This window comes from Gorilla gorilla, chromosome 1 (assembly GCF_029281585.2).
Source record: "Gorilla gorilla gorilla isolate KB3781 chromosome 1, NHGRI_mGorGor1-v2.1_pri, whole genome shotgun sequence".
NCBI lineage: Eukaryota > Metazoa > Chordata > Mammalia > Primates > Hominidae > Gorilla > Gorilla gorilla.
In genome coordinates, this window is record NC_073224.2 from 53,036,713 (window position 1) to 53,064,297 (window position 27,585).

The 27,585-nt window shown below is 46.8% G+C and overlaps 1 protein-coding gene across 8 annotated transcripts in view; it reads right to left on the bottom strand.

Moving 5' to 3' along the window:
• The window catches only part of ATP2B4 (ATPase plasma membrane Ca2+ transporting 4), a 117,144-nt gene that overhangs the window by 27,738 nt on the left and 61,821 nt on the right, over positions 1 to 27,585 (bottom strand). For 6 of the 8 annotated variants that reach the window (XM_031013988.3, XM_031013999.3, XM_031013992.3 and 3 more), the window contains 13 exons: positions 17,952 to 18,149; positions 16,592 to 16,849; positions 15,978 to 16,103; positions 15,386 to 15,511; positions 14,234 to 14,269; positions 12,522 to 12,683; positions 9,116 to 9,330; positions 8,235 to 8,477; positions 6,797 to 7,038; positions 5,230 to 5,461; positions 4,199 to 4,378; positions 3,085 to 3,172; positions 2,069 to 2,175 (listed from right to left, as the gene is read on the bottom strand). In XM_031013988.3, coding sequence (XP_030869848.1) covers positions 2,069 to 2,175; positions 3,085 to 3,172; positions 4,199 to 4,378; positions 5,230 to 5,461; positions 6,797 to 7,038; positions 8,235 to 8,477; positions 9,116 to 9,330; positions 12,522 to 12,683; positions 14,234 to 14,269; positions 15,386 to 15,511; positions 15,978 to 16,103; positions 16,592 to 16,849; positions 17,952 to 18,149 — 2,213 coding nt within the window. The remainder of the gene's footprint in view (positions 1 to 2,068; positions 2,176 to 3,084; positions 3,173 to 4,198; positions 4,379 to 5,229; positions 5,462 to 6,796; positions 7,039 to 8,234; positions 8,478 to 9,115; positions 9,331 to 12,521; positions 12,684 to 14,233; positions 14,270 to 15,385; positions 15,512 to 15,977; positions 16,104 to 16,591; positions 16,850 to 17,951; positions 18,150 to 27,585) is intronic. The other 2 variants (XM_031013998.3, XM_031013991.3) reach the window with 1 other exon arrangement.

Consider the following 27,585-nt stretch of genomic DNA (forward strand, 5'->3'; position numbering starts at 1 on the left):
ACACATATATTTATGTGTTTTCATTAGTGGGGAAAGAATGGACTCTGTTTGACTCCTCATGGGAGGGAGAGCATAAGAAAGACTGCAAATAGATTTATCCAGATTCTGCCATTGTCTTTTTCTTTTATGATCCAACTGTATTGTTACTACATCACTGTTATGAATCTTAGTCATGAGTACAACTATATGCCAAGTCCCATGAGTCCTCCTAGCAACCCCATGAATATAGGGGTGTTTTTGGGGACTCCCAACATAGAGATCCTATAAGATCAGTGATTCTTAAAGTTTAGGGTACATAGAATCACTGAGAGAGCCTGTCAAAACACATTTAACAGATTTAACATAATTAATTAAGATTTCTGGGCCCCAGTTCCAGGCTTTCCAATTCAGTAAATCTGGGGTGGGGCCTGAGTGGGTGAATCTGCATTCTATGGGTTTGTATAGAAACCTACTATACAGCTGGTACAGCTACTGGTACAGCTGGAAGGAGGCGCACTCCAAGAGATAGGTTAAGAGACTTAACAGATGTATCAAATAACTGCAAGTTATGGATCTTATCTGAATCCTGATTTGGGCAAATAAACTGTAAAAACATTTGAGTCAGTTAGGAAAATGTGAACAAACTAGAAATTTCATGATAGTAAGGAAGCATCAATTTTGTTCTGAGATAATGGTATTAAGATTCTTTTATATATATAGATTATTGATACATAATTATTATTTAGAGGCATATAATGAAATTTTTTTTTTTGCCCCACACCCTCCCCCCTTATAATGAAAAAAAAAATTTTTTTTGAGACGGAGTCTTGCTCTGTCACCCAGGCTGGGGTGCAGTGGTGCTAACTCGGCTCATCGTAACCTCCGTCTCCCAGGTTCAAGTGATTCTCCTGCCTCAGCTTCCGGAGTAGCTAGGATTACAGGCACCTACCATCATGCCCAGCTAATTTTTGTATTTTTAGTAGAGCCGGGGTTTCACCATGCTGGCCAGACTGGTCTCGAACTCCTGACCTCAGGCGATCCGCCCGCCTCAGAGTAATCAAATAGTCAATGAGGGGGAATCTCTTTTGTTTTTTGAGACAGAGTCTAGCTTTGTCACCCAGGCTGGAGTGCAGTGGCGTGATCTTGGCTCGCTGCAACCTCTGCCTCCCGGGTTCAAGTGATTCTCCTACCTCAGCCTCCCGAGTAGCTGGGATTACAGGTGTGAGCCACTGCACCCGGCCATGAAATTTTTAAGGATGAAATTACATGATGCCTTGCATTTGCTTCAAAAACAATTCAGCTGAAGACTGGGGATGTAAATGGGGGGGAATCACTGAAACAAGATTGGCCATGTGTTGATCATAGTTGAAGCTGAGTGACAGGTACCTGTCAATTCTCCCTATTTTTGCATATTCTTGAAATTTCCTAGAATAAAACCCTTAAAAAAAGAGTTCTCTAAAGATAGATGACTTCTTAAATGTCCTTCCACTGCTAAAAATCACCAACAGTTCAATCTGTATGGGAGGCTTATAATCATAAACTACTTGAGTGTGAGGATAGAATCTGGGGGCTTCTAAACCTTTCTGAATATCAGAATTAACTGGTGTGCCTGTTAAAAAAAAATTCTGGTATTCATCCCAGACCTACTGAATTAAGACGTCTAACTGTGGAGCCTTGGAACATGTGATTTTACATGAACTTTCCAAGTGATTCTGGTGCTCTTGGCCTCAGAGGTGAAAAGCAGAATACCCAATGGTGCCAGCCACACAGTGCGCCTACCATAGGGAACACAAATCTTCTAGAGTTTGCCTAGTCGACAACATCACATGTTTATAGGCAAGTTTATATTGGTCTGGCTTTCCTGCATATGATTCTTCATGACTTCCCTCCCTCTTATCTATTCTTCATACTTGATGGGTCCCCAGTTACATATACCATGATTGGCCCGGTAGATAGGAGAGATGGAGTTGGACAAAAAAGCACCCCATGGGCTATGCAGGTGTAGCAAGCAGCAGGCAACCAGAAGCCGGACCTGGCTTCCTGATGGAGAAGGCAGCTTGCAATCAGAGAGACACTGTGCTGAGCTTACCATGGCAAAACCAACATCCGCTTTCTTCAGAGCAGGCCCGTCATTTGTGCCATCACCAGTGACAGCCACGACCTGCCGGTGTTCCCCAACAGTGCTGTCAATTATGCCTGGGAGAAACAGACACGCCACAGTGAGCTTTTCTGGTCTCCCCCACCCCTCAGTTCCTACCACCCGCCACTCCTTCTACTTTCTTCTTTCCTTCCCTTTTCCCTTTCCTAGAAGTTCTGCAGGAACCACCTAAGGGCAGTAAGTTGTTTCATGAGTAGCACTGAACTAAGTTTGTCCTCATCCGGTACCCTAAGGCAGCTATGAAGAACACATAGGATGGATTTCAAGGCAGAGACCTAGGGGTCAAACTGCACCATTTCCACCTACCAGCTGGGCAATTTGGGTAAGTTACTTGTCTTCTCAGCCTCAAACTTCCTCATTTGTAAAATGGGAATACCTGCCCTGCCTAGTTCACAGTACTATTGGTAAATAAGACATGATCATGTTTTTAAGAACCCATGCAATTGCCAGGCGCGGTGGCTCACGGCTGTAATCCCAACACTTTGGGAGGCCGAGGTGGGCAGATCACCTGGGGTCAGGAGTTCGAGACCAGCCTGGCCAACATGGTGAAACCTTTTCTCTACTAAGAATACAAAAATTGATCAGGCATGGTGGCATGCGCCTGTAGTCCCAGCTACTCGGGAGGCTGAGGCAGGAGAATCACTTGAACTCACGAGGCGGAGGTTGCAGTGAGCCGAGATTGCACCACTCCACTCCTGCCTGGGTGACAGAGCAAGACTCGGTCTCCAAAAATAAAAACAAAAAATAAAAACCCAACAACTTTATTGTGTGTCATACTCACCAAGGGCTCAGATGTTTGCTAACTGTATGTTCTCCCCACTAGCCTGGGAGCTCTCCTAGGACCTCCCTATTTGGACAGGAGAGTGGCTTTGGCTGGTGGTTCTTATCTGTCCTCGCCCTGGCCTGCCTTCAGCTGTTACAGGCACCTATTTGGAAGCCAACCTCACCTTTCACCAGGGTGTGCTTGTCAGTGGGAGAAGATCGCGCCAGGACCCGAAGCTTAGGCCAGATCTTGTCCAGCTTTTCTTGCTCTACCTGCCAACACCAGACCACACCTGGATCAGTCAAATGCAGAAAAGCTATCCAGGAAAATCTTAACTTCTCCATACACTTGGAGTCACTGGGAGATTGGGTACACCACAGTCCCACATGAAAGTGTTATTCTGGATTGAGCAGAGATGAAACAGCCAACCAGTCTCCAAGGGTAGATTCACGGATGATGACCATTCAGGCCCTGCTTTTTTTCTTTTTCCTCCCAAGTCCCTACCTGGGAGCCAATCCCGCATTTCCCAGACCTTTAATGGGAGGTGGGCCATGGTTGGCTGTTGGCTCGGGTGGGTAAAGTGGTGCTTCTGAGGTCTTAGGTTTGATTTCTATGTAGCTCAGGAAAGCTTGGATCTGTGCCACCACCAGACCACATTCTCCTTTAGCCACTGTTAGCCAAAGGGCAGGGACACAGGAGGGGTGGGCTAGGGGGAAGTCAGTATAAAAAACTGAAAAAGCAGAAAGACATGAAAAGTTAGTGACACTGTCTCAAAAGATAGCTTGTGAATGAAGCTAGCGAGCTTCATTCACAAGCAACTCCCCCCCTCTTTTTTTTTTTCTTTTTTGAGACGGAGTCTTGCTCTGTTGCCCAGGCTGGAGTGCAGTGGCATGATCTTGGCTCACTGCACCCTCCGCCTCCCAGGTTCAAGTGATTCTCCTGCCTCAGCCTCCCCAGTAGCTGGGACTACAGGTGCATGTCACCATGCCCAGCTAATTTTTGTATTTTTGGTAGAGATGGGGTTTCACCATGTTGGCCAGGACGGTCTCTATCTCTTGACCTCGTGATCCACCCGCCTTGGCCTCCCAAAGTGCTGGGATTACAGGCGTAAGCTACCGCGCCCAGCCGGCAACTCCCAATGTTACCATATCAGCAGTTTGGTACAAGGAGATGTTTCACTACGAATAGCTTTCACTTTAGAAACCACCCACTTTCCCGCACATGACCCAGATGCCTTATGCTAGAACCCGCCTTTTCCTTGTCAGGTGAGGTCCTGGTTCCCCCTAGCCAGGACCCACCTCGCCTTTCTCGTTGCGGATGAGCCGGTTGAATTCTTTGCCTTCTAAGCACAGGAAGTCATCCCCAGGTGTCAGAATGCCACATTTGGTGGCAATGGCCCGGGCTGTGTTGATGTTGTCACCTGTCACCATTCTGACAGTAATGCCAGCTTGTTTGCATTTGGCAATAGCATCTGGCACCTATGGAGAGTGAAGAAAGGGGAAAGGCGCAGATGAGGGTGATGACCCTGGTAAGCTGTCCCTGTTCGTCTGTCCCTTTGTGGCAGACAGGAGAAAGGCACCCTAGAAGTGGTGCCATGCAGCATGGGCTAGGTCTGGTCATTTTGATACTGTTGGGTGCCACCTCACTTCTGTCCTACCCACGGCAGTCACATTTGAATTTGCCCTATTGTACCACGAGTTGAAGGGGAAATTTGCTTTGGGAGCGAGGTGTAAAAACTTGCTCTTTCACTTACAATTGAGACTCCTCGGCAGGGCATGAATGGCATTTTGCGATTTGGCCAGTGCTTTCTTTTCTAGCAGAAGCTTTTGCCACTCTCCACCCACCTGGCCCATGCTCCAACCATATCAGCTCTTTGTAATTTCCCACATGCATGACACCCTCTCATGCCTCTGGGCCTTGAGAATTAATAGTCCATCTGTCTAAACTTCTTAGAAGCAGAGACTTTTCAATCCCCTAGTGTCTAGAATAGTTATCAGCACACAGCAGGTACTCAAAAATAATGTGTTGATTGAAAGGAGGGAGCTAAAGACAAAGTTGGTGTCCTGGTTAAATCGACCTCCTGACAACACTTAAGTACCAAATAATGAGCCCAATAAGCCCTTTGCTTCTCAACACTCAGACAGCATTAGTCCTAGGAATGCCACATTCGATCATACTGGCACTCCACAGCAGTCCTGTGAAGCAGGAAGCACAGAAACATCTATCCCTGTAAGTGAGAGGCAGTTAGGTTACCTGCCTGGGGTCACAACTAGAAAGGGAACTAGTACCCCACTTCCTGAGACTCCTGGGTGGCTTCCCACCCTCTCACCTCTGGGCGCACAGGGTCCTCAATGCCCACGACCGCGATACAGGTCAGTTCGGTGAGGATCTCATTCTCATTGTCCCAAGAGGGCTCTGCATCATCGAAGTCCCGGTAAGCTATGCAGATAGTCCGGAGTCCATCACAGGCCATGGGCTCGATGACAGTGCGTACCATATCATCTCTGTCTTTATTCTTGAATGGCACTGCTTCCCCTTTCCGGTCCAGGATTCGATTACACCTGGGGAGGCGCACAGTAAGAACGCGGTGTCTCCCTTCCCACTCATTACGTTTCTACAATCATTGACAGGCATTTTGGCAACTCTGTATTATTCCTAAAGACATTGCTCCAAGTGTGGCCAAACATTTCCTTCATTCATCACCCAGCTGAGTCCCTCTTTCCAAGGTAGGTGGGCTGTGGATGGAGTTAAGGTCTAGATATACAGAGAGTGGGATTCTCCCATGTCATCTGTTCTTACCCATGTGTGAAAGCAATGCAAGTCACTTGTGAATCACCTGCTCTTTTGAACTTCTTGAAGGCAGAGAGACTTTTTCAATCTGAGTATTTAGAATAGTGCTCACTATGTGGTGCTGGTGGTTTGGGGTAGGTTTCCTATACAAGAATGTGCTGATTAAAAGAAGGTGGCTAAAGCCATGTTGGAGCACTGGTTAATTCAGCCCTACTTAGGTATAGGGCCAACTTTTGATGAACTATGGGTAATTTATTAATAGTCACTTTTTTTTTTTTGTAATGGAGTCTCACTCTGTCACCCAGGCTGGAGTGCAGTGGTGCGATCTCAGCTCACTGCAACCTCCGCCTGCTGGGTTCAAGTGATTCTCCTGCCTCAGCCTCCTGAGTAGCTGGGATTACAGGCACGCACCACCATGCCTGGCTAATTTTTGTATTTTTTTTTTAGTAGAGACAGGGTTTCACCATGTTGGTCGGGCTGGTTTCGAACTCCTGACCTTGTGTTCCGCCTGCCTCGGCCTCCCAAAGTGCTGGGATTACAGGCGTGAGCCACTGCGCCTGGCCGAATAGTCACTTTTAAAGTTATGTAAATTCCCTGTAATCAGAAATGGGAATGGGAAGGAAAGAGAAGGAAAAGAGAACACAGAACAAACGTTTCTAGTACTTGTTATGTATAAGGCATTTTACATACATTGAATCATTTAGTTACAGTGAGGGGGTAGTACTTTTAGGAGCTGAGTACGGCTATCTCTGTTTTCAGATTAGGAAATGGAAACTTAGGATCGTCCAGGTCTGAATCCTGGCTGTGCCACTATTAGCTGTATCACCTTGAGTGAGATACTTAACTTCCTTATATCTCTGTTTTCTCATCTGTAAAACAGGGATAATCATAGTACCCATCTTACTGAGTTGTGAGGATTAAATACAACAAGCCACCTTAAGCACTTAAAAAACATGCGTGGCCTGAGTAGACACTTGGATATTAGTTATTATGTCACCACCTGGCTGGAGGCCTCCCTCATTCACATGGGTTCAGTGTGGGGTGTGCACCCATGCCTTCCTGAGGAGAGGATCTTGAACGGAAGCAGAGTGGTCGGGGGTGCTCACTTGCGCAAGATGATCTCAGAGGCGCCCTTGCTGTACATACGGAAGCCACCGTTGGGATTCCTGATGACGGTGCTCATTGACTTGCGCACTGAGTTGAAGGTGTACACCTTGTAGAGCTTCTCCTCGGGCACTTCATTACGCACAGCCTGATAATCCTGCTTCAGATCTGTGACAAAGCCTAGCAGAGCACACTCGGTCTTGTTGCCCACCTGCCGAGGCAGACCTCCCTCCTTCTCTGGAGGCTGGGAGAAGAAATATACACAGCACTATTGAGTAAGATGCCTTGACAAGGCAGAGAACTTAGGGAGAAAGAACTCATTTACAAAACCTTCACATTATATACCTGGAGCTCATAGGGGAAATAACATTTTTTTTTTTCTTTTTTGGAGATGGAGTCTCACTCTGTTGCCCAGCCTGGAGTGCAGTGGCACGACCTTGGCTCACTGCAACCTCCATCTCCCAGGTTCAAGTGATTCTCCTGCCTCAGCCTCCTGAGTAGCAGGGACTACAGGTACCTGCCACCATGCCCAGCTAATTCTTGTAGTTTTAGTAGAGACTGGGTTTCACCATGTTGGCCAGGCTGGTCTTGAACTCCTGACCTCAGGTGATCTGCCCACCTCAACCTCCCAAAATGTTGGGATTACAGGCGTGAGCCACAGCACCTGGCATCTTTTTTCTTTTTCTTTTTGACATAGCACCTTGCTCTGTTGCCCAGGCTTGACTGTGGTGTGATCTCAGCTCACTGCAGACTTGACCTCTTAGGCTCAAGTGATCCTCCCACCTCAGCTTCTGGAGTAGCTGGGACTACAGGTGCACAACCATGCCTGGCTAATTTTGTTTATTTTTGTAGAGATGAGGTCTCACAATATTGCTCAGGCTGGTCTCAAACTCCTGGGCTCAAGCGATCTTCCCATTTTGGCTTCCCAAAGTGCTGGGATTACAGAAGTGAGCCACTATGCCTAGCCTGTTTTTTTTTCAAGGGTAGGCAGAGAGGGGTCAGTGGTAACTGTGATCCTTGTGCCATCCAGGGCTTAGGGATTTTGTAGTTTGCTCTAGTGGTAGTGCTGGTGTGTCTCGCCTTGTGTGGGTCTTATTCTAATACACTGTTCTTGTTTCTAGAAAGTGAGTAATTTACTTCTGATAAGCCCAATTCTACTTTGGGTTACTTTCTACTTTCCCTCCTTAGAGACATTGCTTTTACATGCTAATTGGGAGGGTATTTCCTGGCCATAGATTCTTACAGGCCCTTACCTCCAACCCTCCATTGACTCCCAGGGATTTTTCTGTAGTCTCACCCAAACATGTTCACTCCAGCGTGAGAAATGGGATGTGGGATGGCAATTTAGGCAGTGTAAACAATAAGGGGGTTCATTTCAGAGAAAATGGATGTTCCCTTCCAACCACCCACTCTAAGTGTCTACGCAAAGGAAATGCTTACCAGAATCTTGGAGGTATAAGCGCTGTTGATAGAAATGCCATTGACAATGAGGTCCAGGACTTTGGGCAGGAAGACATCAGGGCTTGGGATTTGACGGTAATGGATGCCCCCAATATAAGCTTGTACCACAGTCATGCGGTTCATGGTCAACGTGCCTGTCTTATCAGAGCAGATGGCGGTGGCGTTGCCCATGGTCTCACAAGCATCCAAGTGCCGTACTAGGTTATTGTCTTTCATCATTTTCTACAAAGGAGAAGAGAAAAGACTTGAGAGGGGGACTAACTGGACTCTCCTAAATATAGGTCAAAGGCCATTTCCTAGCCAACATCTCTCCACATTTCATCTTCCAGTCCCACACAAAAATCCAAGATACTGACTGGGTGCAGTGATTCATGCCTGTAATTTCAGTACTTTGGGAGGCTGAGACGGGCAGATCACCTGAGGTCAGAAGTTCAAGACCAGCCTGGCCAACATGGTGAAACCCTGTCTCTATAAAAGATACAAAAAGTAACTGGGCATGGTGGTGCACACCTGTAATCCCAGCTACTTGGGAGGCTGAGGCACAAGAATCACTTGAACCTGGGAGGCGGAGGTTGCATCATTGCATTCCAGCCTGGGTGACAGAATGAGACTCTGTCTTAAAAAAAAAAAAAAATCCCAGATACCATTTTTGTCATTCTCTTAAGATTCTACTGGGTCATTTCAACATTGATGCATCTGACAGAGATGGTCCCTCCATAATACCAGGGACTTCTGCTCTTGTGAGGCACCAGCCAAAGTTTATAGATGATAGAATGGCTTATCTTTTCACTAAAGGTTACGTGGTACCCTTCCCTCCCATCTCTATCCTAAAGGAAGAGATAGGATTGTTCTAGTCTCACCTTCACAGAGTAGGCCAGTGAGATGGTGACAGCCAGAGGCAGTCCCTCTGGCACAGCCACCACCAGTACAGTGACGCCGATGATGAAGAACTTGACAAAGTACTGGATGTAGATGGGAGTACACTCAGGGAGCCATGGTCTGCGATTTATCACAAAGTTGTCAATCACAAAGTATAGAATCAGGATGAAAACCGTGAGAGCAGACATGAGCAGACCTGTCCAGAGAAACAAGTCACATGAACCCAGGCCTGAGGGCAGTCCTAGGGCCCTAGCCAGAGATAGATTGGCATCAGTTGTAGCCTTTGTTGCCAATTATTAAAACCACCATCGCCAGGAAGACTTACTAAAATCCCCCCCCATTCTCTGTTGCTTGTACATTATAGCATAGGGAATAGACACTGGTTTCGTATTTCAAAGACACAGGTTCTATTCTCAGCACTGCACTAACTTGACTTGTGGCTTTGGACAAGTCATTGACCCTCTCTGGGCCTGTTTCCTAGATCAAATTCCTCATTCACAAATCAGGGGGTTGATCTGTTTCCTGAAACAGCTTTCTATGATCCTATTCCACACCCACCCTCTCCCTACGATTCATAATGTCATGACTGTACTTGTCCATTTCATAGTAGTTTATCAATTTTGACTTCTCCTCTACTAACCTCTGAATGTTGGACAATTCACACCTTGTTTACAACAATGCCTTTATGGTGCTAGTGTATCAACTGCATGACTAACTCTTAGAACAGTACTTCCTAAGCTTTCTCTTGTCACGGCACACATAGAAGATGCCAATAATAGTAAATACTTATGTAGGCACCTGCTGTGGGCCAGGCAAGCACTTCACAACAACCCTGTGAAATAGGTTGCTATTATTACCCCCTTTTTAAAGATGAGGAAATGAAAGTACTGAGAAGTCTTTGGTATGGCCCATTGGTGGAGTAACCAAACCATCCTGAGACTGCTGAACAGTTTCCAGGGATGCGGGGCTTTGCTAAAATTGAGAAAATCCCAAGCAAACTGGGATGGTTGGTTACCCTACACATTACAGTACATGAAAGAATCTGCTCAAGGTCAAAACCGACTGGCTTAGGGGTTCTGATTGCCATGGGTGCTGCCTGGATGCTTTGAGGGCTGATGGAATCAATATCTGGGGACAACTGTCCCTAACTGTGGCACAATATTTGGGAAAAGCTCTGCTTTAAATCATTATCTGGTTTTGGTTTTTGCTTTTCCCAAGGGCCTGATGATCTGGGGGCCTCCAAGCAAGGCTAGAGATGATGATATCAATGAAAGCAAATTCTTCTGTTCTTTGCTTGATTAGGGCCAGGACTCAGGTGGAGAAGCAAGCCACTGAGAGTGCAAAATTTAAGGAACTCACTCTCCAGGTGGTGGAAGGCATCTGACTTGCCTCACCCTATTCCTGGACTGGCCTAATATATAAAATAAAGCAACAGAGGAGACTACTGGCCAGACATCAGGTAGCTTGTACTCTGTAAGAAGAACAAGGCAGGGGACAGGTACAGTGGCTCACGCCTGTAATCCCAGCACTTTGGGAGGCTGAGCCGGCAGATCACTTGAGGCCATGGGATTCCTTGAGTCCAGGGGCAGATCACTTGAGGATAGGAGTTTGAGACTAGCCTGCCCAAAATGGCAAAAATCTGTCTTTACTAAAAATTAGCCAGGCATGGTGATGCACATCTGTAATCCCAGCTACTCGGGAGACTCACTTGAACCCCGGAGGTGGAGGTTGCAGTGAGCCAAGATTGCATCACTGCACTCCAGCTTGGGTGACAGAGTGAGACTTTGTCTCAAAAACAAACAAACAACAACAACAACAAGGCAAGGATTAGGAGAATAGTACAAGGGTTAGGTGGGGTAGATTTAATGTTTCAAACCTGTGTGTTTGATTCTGCACCTGCAATTCATCTCATCCATGTATAGTTTATACGCAAGAGATTTCACAGTAGTTAAAATTAGCTGGGTACCAGAATGGACATGAAGAGGTTAGGCCAACTCAGTCCAATAGATCTTTCTGTGATGCTTAAGAAGTTCTCTATTTGTGCTGTCCAATATGACAGCCACTACTAGCACATGTGGCTCGTGACCAACTAAAATTTACCCCAGCAACTGGATTTTTAACTTTATTTACTTTTAATTAATTTAAATTGCAGCAGCCACATGTGGTGAGTGGCTGCTATGGTGGGTAGCATAGATCCCTGCCATCCAATGTGTGCAAACTGAATCAGCGGTGCTGGCATCCTGTGGGGGCTTATTAGGAATGCAGAATCTCAGGCTCCACACCAGACCCCCTGAACTGAATCTACACTTTAACAAGAACCCCAGGTAAGTTGTATACAGCTGTATAAAGTGCAGAGATATGCTGATTATGATTGTGGTAAACAGAAAGGTGGAATCAGAGAATAAACAGTGGTAAAAAACTACTCTCTGGCAGGGTGCGGTGGCTTATGCCTGTATCCTAGCACTTTGAGAGGCTGAGGTGGGCGGATCACTTGAGGCCAGGAGTTCGAGACCAGCCTGGCCAACATGGTGAAACCCCATCTCTACTAAAAATACAAGAATTAGATGGGCTTGGTGGTGTGCACCTGTAGTCCCTGCTACTTGGGTGGCTGAGGCAGGAAAGTCGCTTGAACCCAGGAGGTGGTGTCTGCAGTGAGCTGAGATGGTGCCACTGCACTCCATTCTGGGCAACAGAGGAAGACTCCATCTCAAAAAAAAAAAAAAAAAAAAAAAAGACTGTTCCTTGAGGGATATGTCCACTAAAGTAGCAATCTTCTATCTCTTCTTCCCACTCCCCTTTCTCCCCCTCCATTGAAAGAAGGTGGTGAGACAGGAAAATGTAGAGGCAAGTGATGGAGAAGCCACTTCCTCATATGCAGAGTGCATTATTTAGTTACGTCTCTTCTGGAGAGAGCCTCTCTAACCACAGCCTTCCTTCTTCCTCCAGTCCTTACTTGGTATTTATTGCTCTGTGCTTAGCCAGATCCTACTCCTATGCTAGGGAATTGCCTGTAGCAAGCTGCAGCCTTCTCTATCTTTAAGGAATTTACAACCCAAAGCAAGAGACAGGTAAGCAGCTATTAAAGTCTTCCTTCTTGCTAATGTAAATCTCCCCTGCTGTAATATATGCTCTTTATTTCTCATTCATTTGGATTAAGAGATCTCAGGGCCATTAACCCTTACACACAGGACAACATTTCTCTCTGAAAAAGCCTAGGGAGCGACCAAACAGTGGCGGAGACAGGGAAACAGCCGCCTAGCCCCAACTAGCCACCCTGAAGTTTCAGCTTCTTTCTGCCGGTCTCGGTCGGTGCAGAAAGAAGGCGATAAAAGTGATGAGGATCCAAGACAACATTGATAAACCACAACGAGGCTCTACCCTACTCACCGGCTTTCCCAATCTGAACAGCCAGGCGAGTCAGCTTGCCCTGCAGCACTGACTTCTCCTTTTTAGGCACCTTGACCGCCTTCTTGTCCTTTTCCTCATTGTCGATTCCCTCCTGGCTGTTGAGTGGCTGGATTTCCAGGGCCACTCCGTCTTGGGTCTTTGCTGGAGTGTACACACAAATAGGACAGGTGAGCAGGCAAGGTGGTAGCACTGAGTGGCAGGCAGGTGGAAACCAGAAAACCTTCCTGTCTCTTTCCCGGAATATACCTTGGACCCTGACATCAGTTCCTACCACTTCCAACCCATGCTAGACATGGAACTTGCCTTCAACACTCTATTAGGGCCTTTGGAATAATATTCTAATGAGTTTAGATGAAACTGGGGTGCTTTTAGGGTATGGATTTCTTCTTCAGTGGCAGCTTCCTGGCACTACCTCAGAGTCCCAAGCTAGGTTTATTCCAGCAAGGGGATTAATCATGTCACTAAGCACTATTAAAACAACCATCCTTCCTGGAACTCAGTGCTTAAAATAGTGAATCTTTACTGCAGAAAGGGGCTGAAGGAGAGGGTTGGCAGATGTTTCTGGAGCACAAGATTGCTCTGTTAAATGGTTTCTCTCTCTCTCTCTCGATTGTCAGGGAAGAAACACATACCCCCAGACCCAGGGTATTTTCCAGCCCCTTCTAGCAGTTGAGGATAGGAAAAGAAAATTCCCTTTCTTCCCTGCCTGACAAAGGTAGAGAGATACAGAGTGGGACCTGGGGTTAAGTCTTTTGGGGAAGAGGGAAGAAGCTGGTGTGAGGGACCTCCTGGAATAAGAGAAAGCAGGGATAAAGAGAGACATATAAATCCATTTTGCTTTTAAAAGAAGAGTTAAAGACCTAAAATTAAGGAATTATTTCCGTTTAGCCCTGGTTTTCCAATGTGATGACTTTATTTCTAAAGACTGCTGTGATGTGGGTTACAAAGTAAAAACAAATCTCTAGGAGCGTCACAAGACAGTAGTTCTTGCTGGCTCCCAGCACCACTCCACTTTCACCCCTACAGGGCTCAGCCCCTTGCTTAGGATACCCTTCCTGAGTAAGTCCCTGCTGTCAGACTCACAAACAAGAAGACGGAGACAGAATGTGAACACAGTCACCAAAAGAGAAACACACATCAGATCAGGAGGAAGAAAACAGACTGTGGCAAGAACAAAGGGAGGTGGGGAGAGAGATACAGAGAAAGGGCTCTCTCCAAGCACCCCTGAGAAGACCAGCAGAGAAGGGATCCAGACCAGAAGAGGACACTTATGAGGAAGCTAGCAAGAGGACGGTGCAGGGACGACCCACCCCACCTCCCTCCACCATGAGGACCCTGAAGTCTTCCAACCCAGAAACTGATGACTGTTGGTGTTTAAATCAGGCTGAGGTCAATGAAGCAGAGTTCAGCTCCCTAGGAAGAGCAGATCAATCCTACACACTCCCCAAGACAAACCTTGACATGACATTCTGTGAGCCAACAGCAGAGGGTGCTGTTGTCCCACCTTAGAGTGGGATCAGGCCCTTGAGACCACCCCAAAAATCTCTGCACCTTCCTCAGGATGAGGCATCTGAGCCACAGCAGCAGATAACAGATTTATGGAGAGGAAAAGGGAGAAGGAAGATGGCCTGGAAAGGTCTGGTTTGAGTGTGGGCAGGTAGAGATGGTAAATGAGTAGTTGGAGAGGTTACCTTTGTTGCGATTTTCAGGGACTCCTTGTTTTTTACCTGTTTGAACAAGAAAGAAAAAAGTGGGGTCGAAACCCAAAGTAACTATTAAGAGATCCAATTTGTTGGTCCTGCTCAGAGCCCAGAAGGACAACAGCAAAGTGTTTGGGTTGCAGGGAAGGGACATAAATGTAAAGGAAGCTCACATCTCTGTTTTCATTCATTCTTGCTAGAGGCTGTCATGAATCCTCGGGATATCCACCAAAACGCTCATGTAGGTGAGTGCATACTCACACCTGAGGTGCTTTCTCTTGCTCCTGGCCTGAGTCACATTGCTTGGAAAAATGGGGTGGGGATTAGGAAGTGAGAGGTTTGAACCGTTTCTGCCTGATGGCAAAGACTTTGAAAGGTGTCTCCGTGTTACTTCAACAGCACCAGGCAAGCTTCCCCCTTATTCACCTGCAGGCAGCTGCAGAAATGAATTATTTAGTTCCTGAGAGAATGTGTTTTGTTTCCTTTTCATAAACTGTCCTCCACTAAACAGCTCAAGATGATTCTCCAGCCAAGTGGTAGAAACCTTCTCTCCCCTAAGGGAAGAAGGAATGCTTAGGGAAACGTGTAGACTTGGTTTTAGTATCTGCTCCTCTTTCTCTCTCTTATTCTTTCCTTCAGGAATAACTGAGTGGCAAAGACTGAACTAACTGTTCCTACTCTTCTAGCTGTGTGTCTCTTCCACTGAGAGCCCACAGTTTCGGCAGAAATCTATTTTACTCTTCTGGCCAATTTTCTCTTAGTCTTGATGGTTCGTTTAACCCCCCATCTTTGAGGAAGAAAGTTGGGGAAGGAGGGGGAGTACACGGAAGGCATTTGGGGCTACCAGCACCTAGCCAGTTTATTTAGGGCAGGCTTTATAACTCATCCCTTTACAAGCTACCATTAGACATAAAAATCAAGGCTCAAATTCAACCTGATTTGGGGGCCTAGAGTCAGGATCTGGTTTTCATCAGAGCTCCCTGGAGCCAAGGATTTACATCCTTATCTCAGCAAGGAGTTTGGATATCTGCTTTCTTCATCGCAGCAGATTCTTCCAACCATGCTTTCTATCCAGATCTGCTTGCTTCCTTGCTTGTCCATGGGGATGAGAGGAAAGAGAATCTCATTCCAGATGCCCCTTACCTTTCTTCTTCTTCTCCCCTTCGTCATCCTCATTGACCCCCAAGAGAGTAAGGATGATTCCAGTCTGAGAGTTGACACCAACAGCTGTCACCACCATCCGGCCAGAACCTTCCATGACATGGGTCCCTACACGGGAAAGGAGAAGATGGGAAGGAATGGGTTTTTTAATACCTAGACATGATTTGGTATGAAACACAAACTTAGAAGAAAAAATACTCCTCCCTACCCCATGGATAATGATGTGCTTAGCACAGTAGGAAAAGGTCAAGAGCTGGGCGCATTTAAAACAGACCAGACAAATTGGGAGTAAGGAGGAAAATGTGTCTAACCGCCTTAGGGTAAGCCCTCCCTCCTGCCCCTGCCATCCCTGCAACCAGCAAAGCCCCTTCAAGGCCCTTATAACACTTGTTTCATGGAAAACTTCATTTAGGCTGCCTGATATCCTTGTATTCCACCCACCAAAATGCTGTTGCCCCAGCTGAACCCCAGGGAAGGAGATGGTACAGAGTCAGAAGAGAGAACAGGGTCTGGATCCTGTGGCCTAGGTGTTTGCAGGGAGGTAAATGGGAACTTGGGCAGCCAGGGCCTATACCTGAGAGCAACATGGGGTCTTTGTCCAGGGACTTCTTGACATGGTCGGATTCCCCTGTCAGAGAGCTCTCATCAATCTTCAGATCATTCCCTTGGATCAGGATTCCATCTGCAGGCAGCAGATCACCTAGAGCACAAAGGGGAAGGAGGGACAGTGAAGGAGATAGTAAGAGACTGGCTGAGGGTAGGGTCCTCCAACTCCTTCAACCCTATCTCATGGCTGTTCCCATGGGCCCTATCTAGAGAGCAATGGCCGAGAGTACATGGAGACTCTTTACAAGTCTTCAGCTCTGTACAATCTGGGAGAAGGTTGCTTTCCAGGCATTATAAATTCAAACTCTTATTCATCCCCAACACCTTTCCATGGCCTGAATGTTATACACTTTTAACCCTAAGACACACAGGGTACAAGTCTGACAATCTTGCGACAGAGTTTCAGCTACTCCTTTCTGAAATGGCTTCCCACAACCTCTTTAAACTCTAACCTAGAAGTGAATACAATTTTGGATCTTATCTTTTTGGGTTTTCAGCAATTCCCAGCCCCCTCATGCCAAAGGACCTATCCCTTAAATGGGGGTGGTGGTGGGGTAAGCAAAAGAAACACGGAGCTCTCACCGTATTTGACTTGGGCAATATCACCAACCACAATCTCAGCCACAGGGAGCTGGATGAGTTGACCGTTTCGGATGATGGAGAACTTTTGCTCCTGTTCGATGCGGCACTGCAGCCCCCGGAATTGCTTCTCTTTGCTCCAATCATTAAAGGCAGTCACTAACACCACGATGATCACTGAGAAAAGGATGGCTGCCCCCTCAATCCAGCCAGCTTGTGCCTCATTTTCATCTTCTGGGGTAGTTGCGACTTGACCACACACTATCCCAGGAAGGGAGAGAAATAGTCACTGAAGGACTTTTGTTGACATTAAGAAATAGGAGTAGTGCTTCCACAATCACCCCAAGATAGAAAGTCAGGAAAAGTGAATAATAGCAAATACTACTGTTGGCTGGAAGAGGATATCAGAGGATAGCAGGATTGAGTATTGTCTTATCACTAGTGTAACTATTTATGTTAATCCAAAAGAGGCAAATGACGAAATAGTACAAACTATCAAATTTAGGCAAGTCACATGTAAGGTCACACTTATGGTTCCCAACATGGTCAGGCTTTCACTACTGTTTCCCATCATGCCAGACAATTGGTGGCAGGGGGCACTTTGAGATGTAGGGTTTTGTTGGTTGGATAAGGGTAGAGAATTCCTGGCTGGGGGTGTTGGTTCACACCTGCAATCCCAGCACTCTGGGAGGCCAAGGCAGGCAGATCGCTTGACCCCAGGGGTTTGAGACCAACCTGGGCAACATAGTGAGACCTTGTCTCTATGTTATAAAAATTATTAAATAGGCCGGGCAAGTGGGTCACGCCTGTAATCCCAGCACTTTAGGAGGCCAAGGCGGGTGGATCACCTGAGGTCAGGAGTTCGATACCAGTCTGGCCAACATGGTAAGGCCCTGTCTCTACTAAAAATACAAAAATTAGCCAGGCGTGATGGCACACACCTGTAATCCCAGCTACTCAGGAGGCTGAGGCACGAGAATTGCTTGAACCCAGGAGGTTGCAGTGAGCCCAGATTAAGCTGCTGCACCCAGCCTGGGTGACAGAGCAAGATTCCATTAAAATAATAATAATAATAATTAATAAATACATAAAATGTCTTAAAAGGGTAGAGGATTCCTGACATTCCGAAAAAGGATTTAATAGAAGACAGAGGGTGGGGGTGGGGTGGGGAGGAACCCTTGGAATAAGGATGAGCTGGAAGAATAGCTTAGTAGCTACTGCTTGGTTTCCTTTGGAAAGCCCACTCTGGATAATGGGGGAAATGTTTTAAGCTATAACCTGTCAGCCACCAATACTAAGCGCTTGGTGGTGGTGGTGGAAAGAACCCAGATAAGAGTCATGGTGAGCTGTTTAGGACACTCACGTTCATTTTCTTCACCAGCAGGGCGATAAAAGGACAGGACCAGGGAGATGATGGCTGCAATCTCCAGGATGATGAGCGTGACATCTTGAAGAGCTTCCCACACTAATTCTAAGAAAGTCTTGGGCTTTTTGGGGGGGATCACGTTGTGTCCAAACACCTGCCTACGTTTCTCCAGATCTGCAGGGTTCCCAGACAGACCTGAAAAGGAGATAGGAGTGGATGAATGAATGTAGGAAAAAAGGAAAATGATAAAAGGCAGTTTTGAAGTGGCAGTGAGCCATGATCATGTCATTACACTCTAGCCTGGGCAACAGAGAGAGACGCTGTCTCAAAAATAAATAAAATAAAGAGGCCAGGCATGACATCTCACATCTGTAATCCTAGCACTTTGGGAGGCCAAGGTGGGTGAATTGCTTATGTTTAGGAGTTCGAGACCAGCCTGGGCAACATGGTGAAACCTTGCCTCCACAAAAAAGACAAAAATTAGCCAGGCATGATGTGGTGCACCTGTAGTCACAGCTACTCAGGAAGCCGAAGTGGGAAGATTGTTTTGACCTCAGGAGTTTGAGGCTGCAGTGAGCAGCAGTGATCACGTCATTGCACTCCAGCCTGGGCAACAAAGTGAGACCTTGTCTCTAAAATAAAATAAATAAAAAAGACCCTTTGCTTCCTGATTTGCTCAAGTATGAGATCCAGTTAGAGACAACCATCCTAATCTACCCAGGACTTAGAGAGTGTGGAACTTTCAGTCTAAAAATGGGCAAAATGAAACTAGTCAGCCATGGGACCACTCACTTATCTTAGTAACAAGTATAAGCTGGATAAATTCTTAACCAGACATAAAATCTTATCTGCTACTGATTGAGTATGCCCCAGGCTCCAGCTCTGAGAACATTAAATATTAAAGTGGTTCTTGGGATTCACATAGAACTTTTATGTCATATTAACAGGTAAATGCTGCAGTGATTTAAAAGCAGAGTGAGCTGCCATCCATTGGCTCACACACAAAGGCCAGGAAGAACAAGCTCCTTGCTCAAGGTCATGCAAGATGGAGGCAGAGCCCACACATGTGTCCTAATTCTAAGATCCAGGAGCTTTAGGGGAGCATCAGGGCAGAGTCTTTAAGACTATAACTTGTGGGCATTCCCTTTAAGCACATGTTCCCCTCTTCTGTCACACACATATACACACCTGTGTGCCTAGGTGTATGCATGTACACACACTCACAGAGGCACAAACACACACCACTGAGAGATACTACCATTCTACTAAGGACTAAGTAGGTACTAAGGGAAGTACTACTACTCAGATTGAATAAAAAGAGAACAAGAAAGGTGAGGCCACAAAGTTTTCAGATACCACGCAGTACTTGATTAGCAGCATCCTCCCTACCAACATACGTTTGCTTACATACCTGTGTGTACACACACCACATACCACACACACTATACAGACACATACACACCACAAACCACATACACCACTCACATCACACACCATATACACAATATACAGACACATATACACCAAACACAAACCACATACACAATACATACCACACAGATATATGACACACACACACACACAGACCATGCACCACATACATACCACACCTACTCTCTAGGCACTTTCCCAGAGGGACAAGAGATAGGCAGAATTATTCTCAGTGCTTTCCTTATATTTGGGTCCTTTCATGGGTCCCCGGGTGGGGCTACCCTTGAAGGGAAGAGGGGCAATCCTACCATGGCGATTAATGCCAGTTGGTGTTCAAGTTGTTTACACGCTGAGGCAAATTAGTCCTGGTTTTGGCACTGGAAGCTGTTGGTTGCCGGTTTGAAGGGTTTCCCAGAGGCAGGGTAGGGCGACTTTTGTCTTGAAAAAAGGTTAGCAGCTGAGGAGGGTCAGAATCAGAGGAAGGGAACTTCAACTGAGCTTCACAGAGAGAACAAGAAGTGGATGATGGAGGCTGCAGGGACAAAACGGAGGCAAAGGACTTGGATGCCAGAGGTCTTCTTTACATTTTAGTCAATGTGAAGGGCTATTCTGTTGCTGAGGAAGGAATGCAGACGTGGTATACAGGCAAATGTCTACTCTTCACTGAAAATCTTCACTGAATAGAACCCAAGAGTGGGCCGGGCGTGGTGGCTCATGCCTGTAATCCCAGCACTTTGGGAGGCCAAGGTGGGTGTATCACTTGAGGTCAGGAGTTTGAAACCAGCCTGGCCAACACAGTGAAACCTCATCTCTACTAAAAATATAAAAAAATTAGCTGGGTGTGGTGGCGCATGCTTGTAATCCCAGCTACTAGGGAGGCTGAGGCAAGAGAATTGCAATCTGGGAGGCAGAGGCTGCAGTGAGCTGAGATCATGCAACTGCACTCCAGCCTGGGTGAGAGAGAGACTCTGTCTCAAAAAAGAACCCAGGAGTGTTACCTTAAGTGTCAAAAGGAGAGATTTGGGTTAGGACCTGACGAAGACATCTGGACAGATAAAGATTTTGAAAATGGGAAAATAGGTACCCAAGGGAGCATTATTTGCAGAGTTTGGGATGGCCTCCATTTCCCTATCCTATAAAACAAAAAGCATCAGGAGACATACATAAGATACTCATCTGTCTGGGAAGGTAGATGTGGGGGGTGGGAGATGAAAGTGGGGGGGCAGGGGATGAACTAGCATCCACACCTGTGCAGTTAGGGGTGTGAGAGCCCTCTTTTGGGACCACATTCACTTGCTAGTGCTTAGGAGAGAGACACAGGGGCTGGTTAGGGAAGTGGTGCCTGATGGCTTATCCAGGGTCTCCTGACTCCCAGTGCCCAAGCACATCACCCTGGCCTCCAGCTTAGGGGCACAGCTGAGCCCCGCAGAGCTGTGAGGTTTGGCCAAACCTCTAGAAGCAAATTGGGTTGCTCCCCAGAGACTCCCTGCCCCCACCAGCCTGAGAAGTCAGGTTCCCAGTAGGAGGGAAAGCCAGAGCCTGGGAAAGGAGTGTTCTGGGCAGGGAATCTTTAGCCCCAGGCAGGCAGAGGCAGACTTGCCAAAGGGGCAGGGCCTTGCTGGTCCTTTCTCCCCAGGGACCAGAGATGGCAAGGCTGTGCCAAGTTGGGTCTGCTGTGTTGGAGAGCCAGGCTTGCTGGCAGGAGTGCTGGTAATTTGTTAATCTACCTGGGACGCTTCTCAAAAAAGCAGGATTCACAATGTAAAGGGAGGAGATGCCCTTTCCTCCTTACCAAGGTTTAGTAGATGATTATGAGGGCAAACCAAGACATCAGATATTAAAGATCATAAGGTGCACCCCAATAGCCTAATGAAACCCTCCCTCCCAAAAAGAGGGACATATGAGGGGCAGAGAACAGGGCTACCTGTCCCTCTCCGCTCTCATGCTAATACCCTGTAATCATCTTTGATGCCCAGCTCCCATCTCCTATATCATGTAGTTGAGAAATCCTATCAGCTTCAAAATATATCTAAAGTCCAATCACTTTCCATTTTCACTGTTATCATCCTGGTCTAAACCATCCTCTCTCATCTGGATTATAGCAATCATCTTCTAACTGGTCTCCTTGCCTCCACCCTCCCTCTCCTGTTCTTAGTTTCTTCTCAATGTATTAGCCAGAATGATCTTTTTTAAGATCCAAGGCAGTACATGCGATTCATCTGCTCAAAACCCTCTGGCTTTTACTTAGAGTAAAACTAGGCACCAAGGACTTAATGATGGGCTTCCAGGCCCCTTATGACTCCCCCAGCCCCCCAGTCCTTATCTCCTACTAGTTTCTCCATGTTCACTGAGATCTGGCCCAACCAGCCTGCCTGCTGTTCTCTAAACGCACTAGACAGGCATCTACATCAGGGCCTCTGCACAAGCTGTTCCCTCTGCCCAGATTCCTCTTTGCTGGAGAGGGCTCACTTCCTCACCTCCCTCAGGTCTTTGTACAAACATCTTCTTTTCAGTGAGGCCTACCCTGACCACTGTATTTACCTGGCACTCTTGATCCCCCTCATCCTGCTCAATCATTTCCCTCCACAGGTCTTCTCACCTAGCATATGACAGGACGCATTCATTTATTGTTTGTCCACCTCCTCCACAACGGCAGGATTTTTATCTTTGTTCCTCAGGCCTACAGCATTGCCCAGCACATTGTACACACACAAATTTGTAGAATGAACTGAATGAATGAGTGATAACTAAGATTGCTAACATTTAAGTGATTACTATGTGCCAGATGCCTCACCAGGCACATTCATGCCTTCTCATTCAAGCATCACAAACCCCTACCTGGTAGCTACTATTAACCCGATTTGACATAGAAGCAAACTAAGGCCTGGCAGGGGTATGACTACTTGAGCTTATTAAGTGGCAGAGTCTATGCCACCCCACAGGGGGCCACTGGATGCCAACCTAGATACAGAGGACACTGGGGCATGGAGGCAGCTGCACTCAGCTGAGGCTTCAATCTAGTGTGACTAACTTGTCCTGGTTTGCCTAGGACTTGCCAGGTTTTAGCACTGAAGTTTCTGCCTCCTGGGAACCCCGCTCAGTCCCAGGCAAACCGGGATGGTTGGCCACCCTACTTCCTTCACCACAGGGCAGGGTTGCATGCTGTTTTCCTCTGTACCTCTAAGCAAGCCAGCGCTGTTCCCACTGTCTACAATTGGGGTGGATTAGTCCTGTCTTTTTTCTTCCTGGCCTCAGGGATGGTAACATCGCCATCAGGTTCATCAGAGTCCAAACCTATGAATTTTGTACTCAATAAAACCTTTCTTATGGCCTTTTTTGGACCCAAGCAAATGAAGTGACATACACTATGGAAAACATAAAAAGTCAGGCCTTGTTCTTACCTAAATGCTCTCAAAGTCACTTGCTTGCTTCTTTTTTTGCCATTTTCTACTCATCTATGTGTTCCACCTTAAGTCACCCTGAGCTTGTACAATAGCAACCTTAAGAAGTCAAGTGGCTGTCTCAGTTCCCAGTATGCCCTGCAGCAAGGCGGGGCAGGTCAAGGCTCTTAGCTGTAGTAGCCTTGGGAATCCTCTCTGACATGTGGTGAGGCATGGGAAAGCCATGTGGGACTGGGAGCTCGGCCAATCCCCAGTTTTGGGCTTTCCATTCCAATTCTTTCTGCCCTAGAGAGTCTTTCAGGCCCTGATCTCAGCAGCTGTAATTTCACACAAATACTTGTCCAGCCTGGGAAAAGGCTCTAAAAGGCCCTGATCTCTGCAGTGGTTTCTCAGATACTCACACAACCTCCTGGAGAGGGGAAGGAAAACTTGGCAGGGAGAGAATGCTGGAAACACAGGAAAAGGGTTTCCCCTAGAAATTCCTCAGGAAACTGAGGGGAAATCTTGTCCTCAAGAACATGAGAGAGAAAGCCCCACCCAGAGTGGGAGTACTTCTGGCCCTATGATCCAGACTGAACACATGAGCTGGGAGAGGCAAAGAGAATGTTTAGCTGTGAAGTCATCACCCCCACCCCATGCTGGGGAGGTGCACGGCCCCTGCCCAGGCTGGGTGGGAACATGGAATAAACAGCAGTGGAATATTTGTGTCTGCCATGAGTGTGCAGGACCTAGGGCCTGGGAGGAGAAATGCAGCCCAACCCTCAGTGGCTTAGCTCCAGCAGGGAAGGGCCAACGACATCGGCAGAGGCACCACTTATCAGAACCAGCTCAGCCCCAGAAAGGGTGGGGCTAGGGTAGACATCAGGAGGGACTTCCCAGCTGTCTGAGTTATGACACCTTGCCAAAGGAGGCAGCAGAATCTTCTCCCACTCATATAGTACCAGGGAGAATTTTCTCTGGGTTGATTTGAAGGCTGTCCTCTTTTGGAACTTGAGAAGGACAGACAGCAGAATACCTTTTAAGTCCTTCCTTAAAAGGATTTGGGTTTTGTTTGGTGGCTCATGCCTGTAATTCCAGAATTTTGGGAGGCCAAGGTGGGAGGATAGCTTGAGCTCAGGAGTTCGAGACCAGCCGGGGCAATACAGAAAGATTCTGTCTCTACAAATAATAAAAAAAATTAGCTGGACATGATGGCATGTGCCTGTGGTCCCAGCTACTCGGGAGGTTGAGGCAGGAGGATAGCCTCAGCCCAGGAGGTTGAGGCTACAGTAAGCCGTGATTTTGCCACTACATTCCAGCCTGGGCAACAGAGCAAGACCCTGTCTCAAAAAAAGAAAAAAAAGGCCGGGCGTGGTGGCTCACGCCTGCAATCCCAGCACTTTGGGAGGCCGAGGCAGGCGGATCATGAGGTCAGGAGATCGAGACCATCCTGGCTAACACGGTGAAACCCCGTCTCTACTAAAAATACAAAAAATTAGCTGGGTGTGGTGGCAGGCGCCTGTAGTCCCAGCTACTCGGGAGGCTGAGGCAGGAGAATGGTGTGAACACGAGAGGCGGAGCTTGCAGTGAGCTGAGATTGCACCACTGCACTCCAGCCTGGGCAACAGAGCCAGACTCCATCTCAAAAAAAAAAAAAAGTTAAAATTAATTTTAAAAAACCCCAACAACCCTGGATTTGGGGACTGAGGGGGAGGAGTAACTTAAAATCAAAATAGGGCCATGTAAGATCTAGCCATCTCTGGCTAATAACCGAATGCTACTTTTCCGAGTATACAGCAGTTTCCCTGCTTCAGCACCTCCAGTTTAATACACCCACGGCTTGGAGATTTGCTCCCTATCTGCTAGACTTCCAGCTCCTAGAGATAAAGCAGTCGATTCAAGGTCACAGCCAGAGGATGATGAACTTGGAGAACAATGCTGCTTTCCTCATTCTGGCCAGCAAAACCCTTCCCAAGGTGGGCCGCTTCCTCAGGGCATGCTTCCCTTTATCCCACACCCTGCTCTTGGCCTTTTTTTGAAAACAGCAACTGTGGCCCAGGGAAAAAAGTCTCCCTAGAGCTCTCTAGTTAGCTTTCTGCTTTGCCACTCTGCCACCTTCTGTACTTCATGAATGTGCTTCCATCTGGTGTCATATTCCCACCTTGGAGCTAAATAATAAGAATGAAAGCCCCACTTTCGGTAGATGCAGTATCTGCTTCACCCAAGGAGGGAATGCTATTTTTCTTCCCACCAACAGCTAATGGTCCAATGTAAGCCAAGAATGAGAAGGTTAAAAACCAAATCGGACCCCCAAAAAACTTGCAACAGTTTCTGCTGAGTTGTCAAAGGAATGGAGCATAAAGGGCTCTAGGAGAGAAAGCAGGAAGGGGAAGCCTTAGCTACTCTCCTCGTGAAGATCCCTCTGACCCCAGCTGGACAGCATTATGACAGTGAACCCAGAAGCCCAGCTCTAGGCAAGGAGGGCTAAGTAGAAAAGAACTGGCAGAGCCTGGGCTGGGCTAGGAAGAGAGAACCCACAGCCTACAAGAGGTCTAATTCAGCCCTAGGCATGAAACTCAAACCAGACAGGGAACTCCTAGGATGCAAAGTGGAGTTCCCTGCGGTGGGGGATGGCGAGGGGCAGAGGGAGGACACTTCTGGCTTGAGTCCTTCTCACATCGTGAACTAGTTACTGCTAATCCATCTGCCCAAAATTTGGTAGGCAGAGTGGACCACAGAATGTTAATCTCTGAGGCCATGCCCAGATCACTGTTATTAGGGTCACTTATTTGCCATTCTTAGTAGAGTTGGGGCAAGAGATGATGGCTACAGGGCAGAGGGCACAAAGAAAGAGGAAAATAGAGGTTATGCTTCTAACCTCAAGTGGAGGAGCTCCTAAAAATTGATATTCCAGAACAGACTATAAGCTCTAAAGATAGGGAAGAAAATCTCAAAGAACCCAGTTGCCCATCTTCCTCTCACATCTGTTCCATCCCATCTTCACTCCCCTAGTCCTCCACATGCCCCTAATGCCACTGTGCTTTAGAGCAGTGGTCTCTAAGCGGGGGGCATGCATCCATCTGTTAGAGTGAGGAAAATATATGTTTGCCTATCTTATTATGTAAATAAAAGTGTTAGATGTATTAATAGTAAGGCAGTAGTCTTGTAGGTGAACATTTACTTGGGATATGTACTCAATTTTTTCCAGATTGACCATACTACTAGAAATTTCAATCTGCTACACCGAGGAAGAGCCCAATCCCAGTACATCTCAGCTTGTAGCAAAATGGACAATTCTTGGTAAAACATGCCACTGCCCTCAAAAGGCACAGTGACGGGAGCACAGTTAAGCCCCAGAGATCTTAAGGTGATAGATGTTCATCTAAATCCTCAAGCTAATAAAACAAAATTGTAATTTGGGTTGGCCGTCTTAAAACACACTTTTTTCCCCCGCCTGCCACTTACTCCCCAAGGAATCTCAGCTCCCTAAACCTAGTAACTACCCAGTAATTAAGGAAGGCAAAAATGCTTGCATCTTATGCCAGGAATATTCGGCAGGTGGTAGCAATGATCATAGAGCGTGGCCATCCTAGAGCTTCACTGGGTAATCCCTAAATGATACAGGTGTGCTATCTCCAGCTTCTAAGCCCCCTTCCCCTCCCCTGCAATGCCTTCAGCTTAGGTCCCTACACTGTGTTCCCATAGACGCTGCTCTTCCTCATCAAAGCCCTATGGCAAGATTTCTGAAATTGCCTTCATTCATATGCATCTTCTTTTAGCCTGTAAGCTCTATGGAAGGAGGGACTTCACCTGTCATGTTCACCCTTGTGTCCCTAGCACCTAGCAGTTACTAAGTATTAGTTGAATGTTGTTGAAAAAGAATTGGAGGGCCTCAATATCTCACTGTCATGCCTTCAACTTTGCAGAGGAGAAAAGTAGTAGAAGGGTACAGAAGGAACATAAAACAGAAAGTTCCACCAACAATCTTTTAGATCCAAATTCAACCAAAATAGTCTTCAGCCTTTTGAAAGAAGGCCTACAGTTAATAATTTGCTGTTTATTCAAGGCTCCCCTTCTCTCCCATTCTGTTCTGGGCCCAGACCTTGCCTCCAAGGGCTGGCCTAACTCTTCCTCAGAAAACACCATTCTTCCTCCTAAAAAGGATAGCATAGCTAAGGACCAATGTGCAAAATTCTACAGGGAAAAAAGAACACGTATAACCTCTACCTAGGCCACCAGGACCATCCCTTTTTCCTACACACAAAAGGGTATTGAGACTAAGGAAAATACCTCTTCCTTCTTCCCCTTAAGCCACAGGTAATTTTCATCCCAGATTCACAAAAAGCTTCTTCCACTCACGAGGCCATGAGACTCCACAGGAAACCACACAGAAGGTAAAAGGCTATCTTCTAGCCTATACCAACCAAACTGCTCTGTTCTTTGGGGATTGGAAAGATTGGTTGAGGTGGGAATGGGACAGGGAAAGAAGAGACAATAAAAGGAGGGGGAAAAAACTGGAATGGGGAACGAAGCAAGCAAACGAGAAGGATTCCATTGTGCAAAATGCTCAGATTGTCCCTCCTGATAAACCCAAGGCAACACAGCTTGCCCAGGAGCTCCAGCCTCACCCCTGCATCTTTGCTTTTGTTTATATACAGACATAAAGACTGAAATCTTTAGTTACTTTGATGTAAACATGTATTCTCCTTTATGTCTCCCCCACCCTTTCTTGTTGCCCTAAATTTTCTTCTCTTTTTGGCTCATGCTCTCAGCCTTATTTGTGGTTGTTGCTGAAGGCCATGTAGCTAAACATCTCCAAG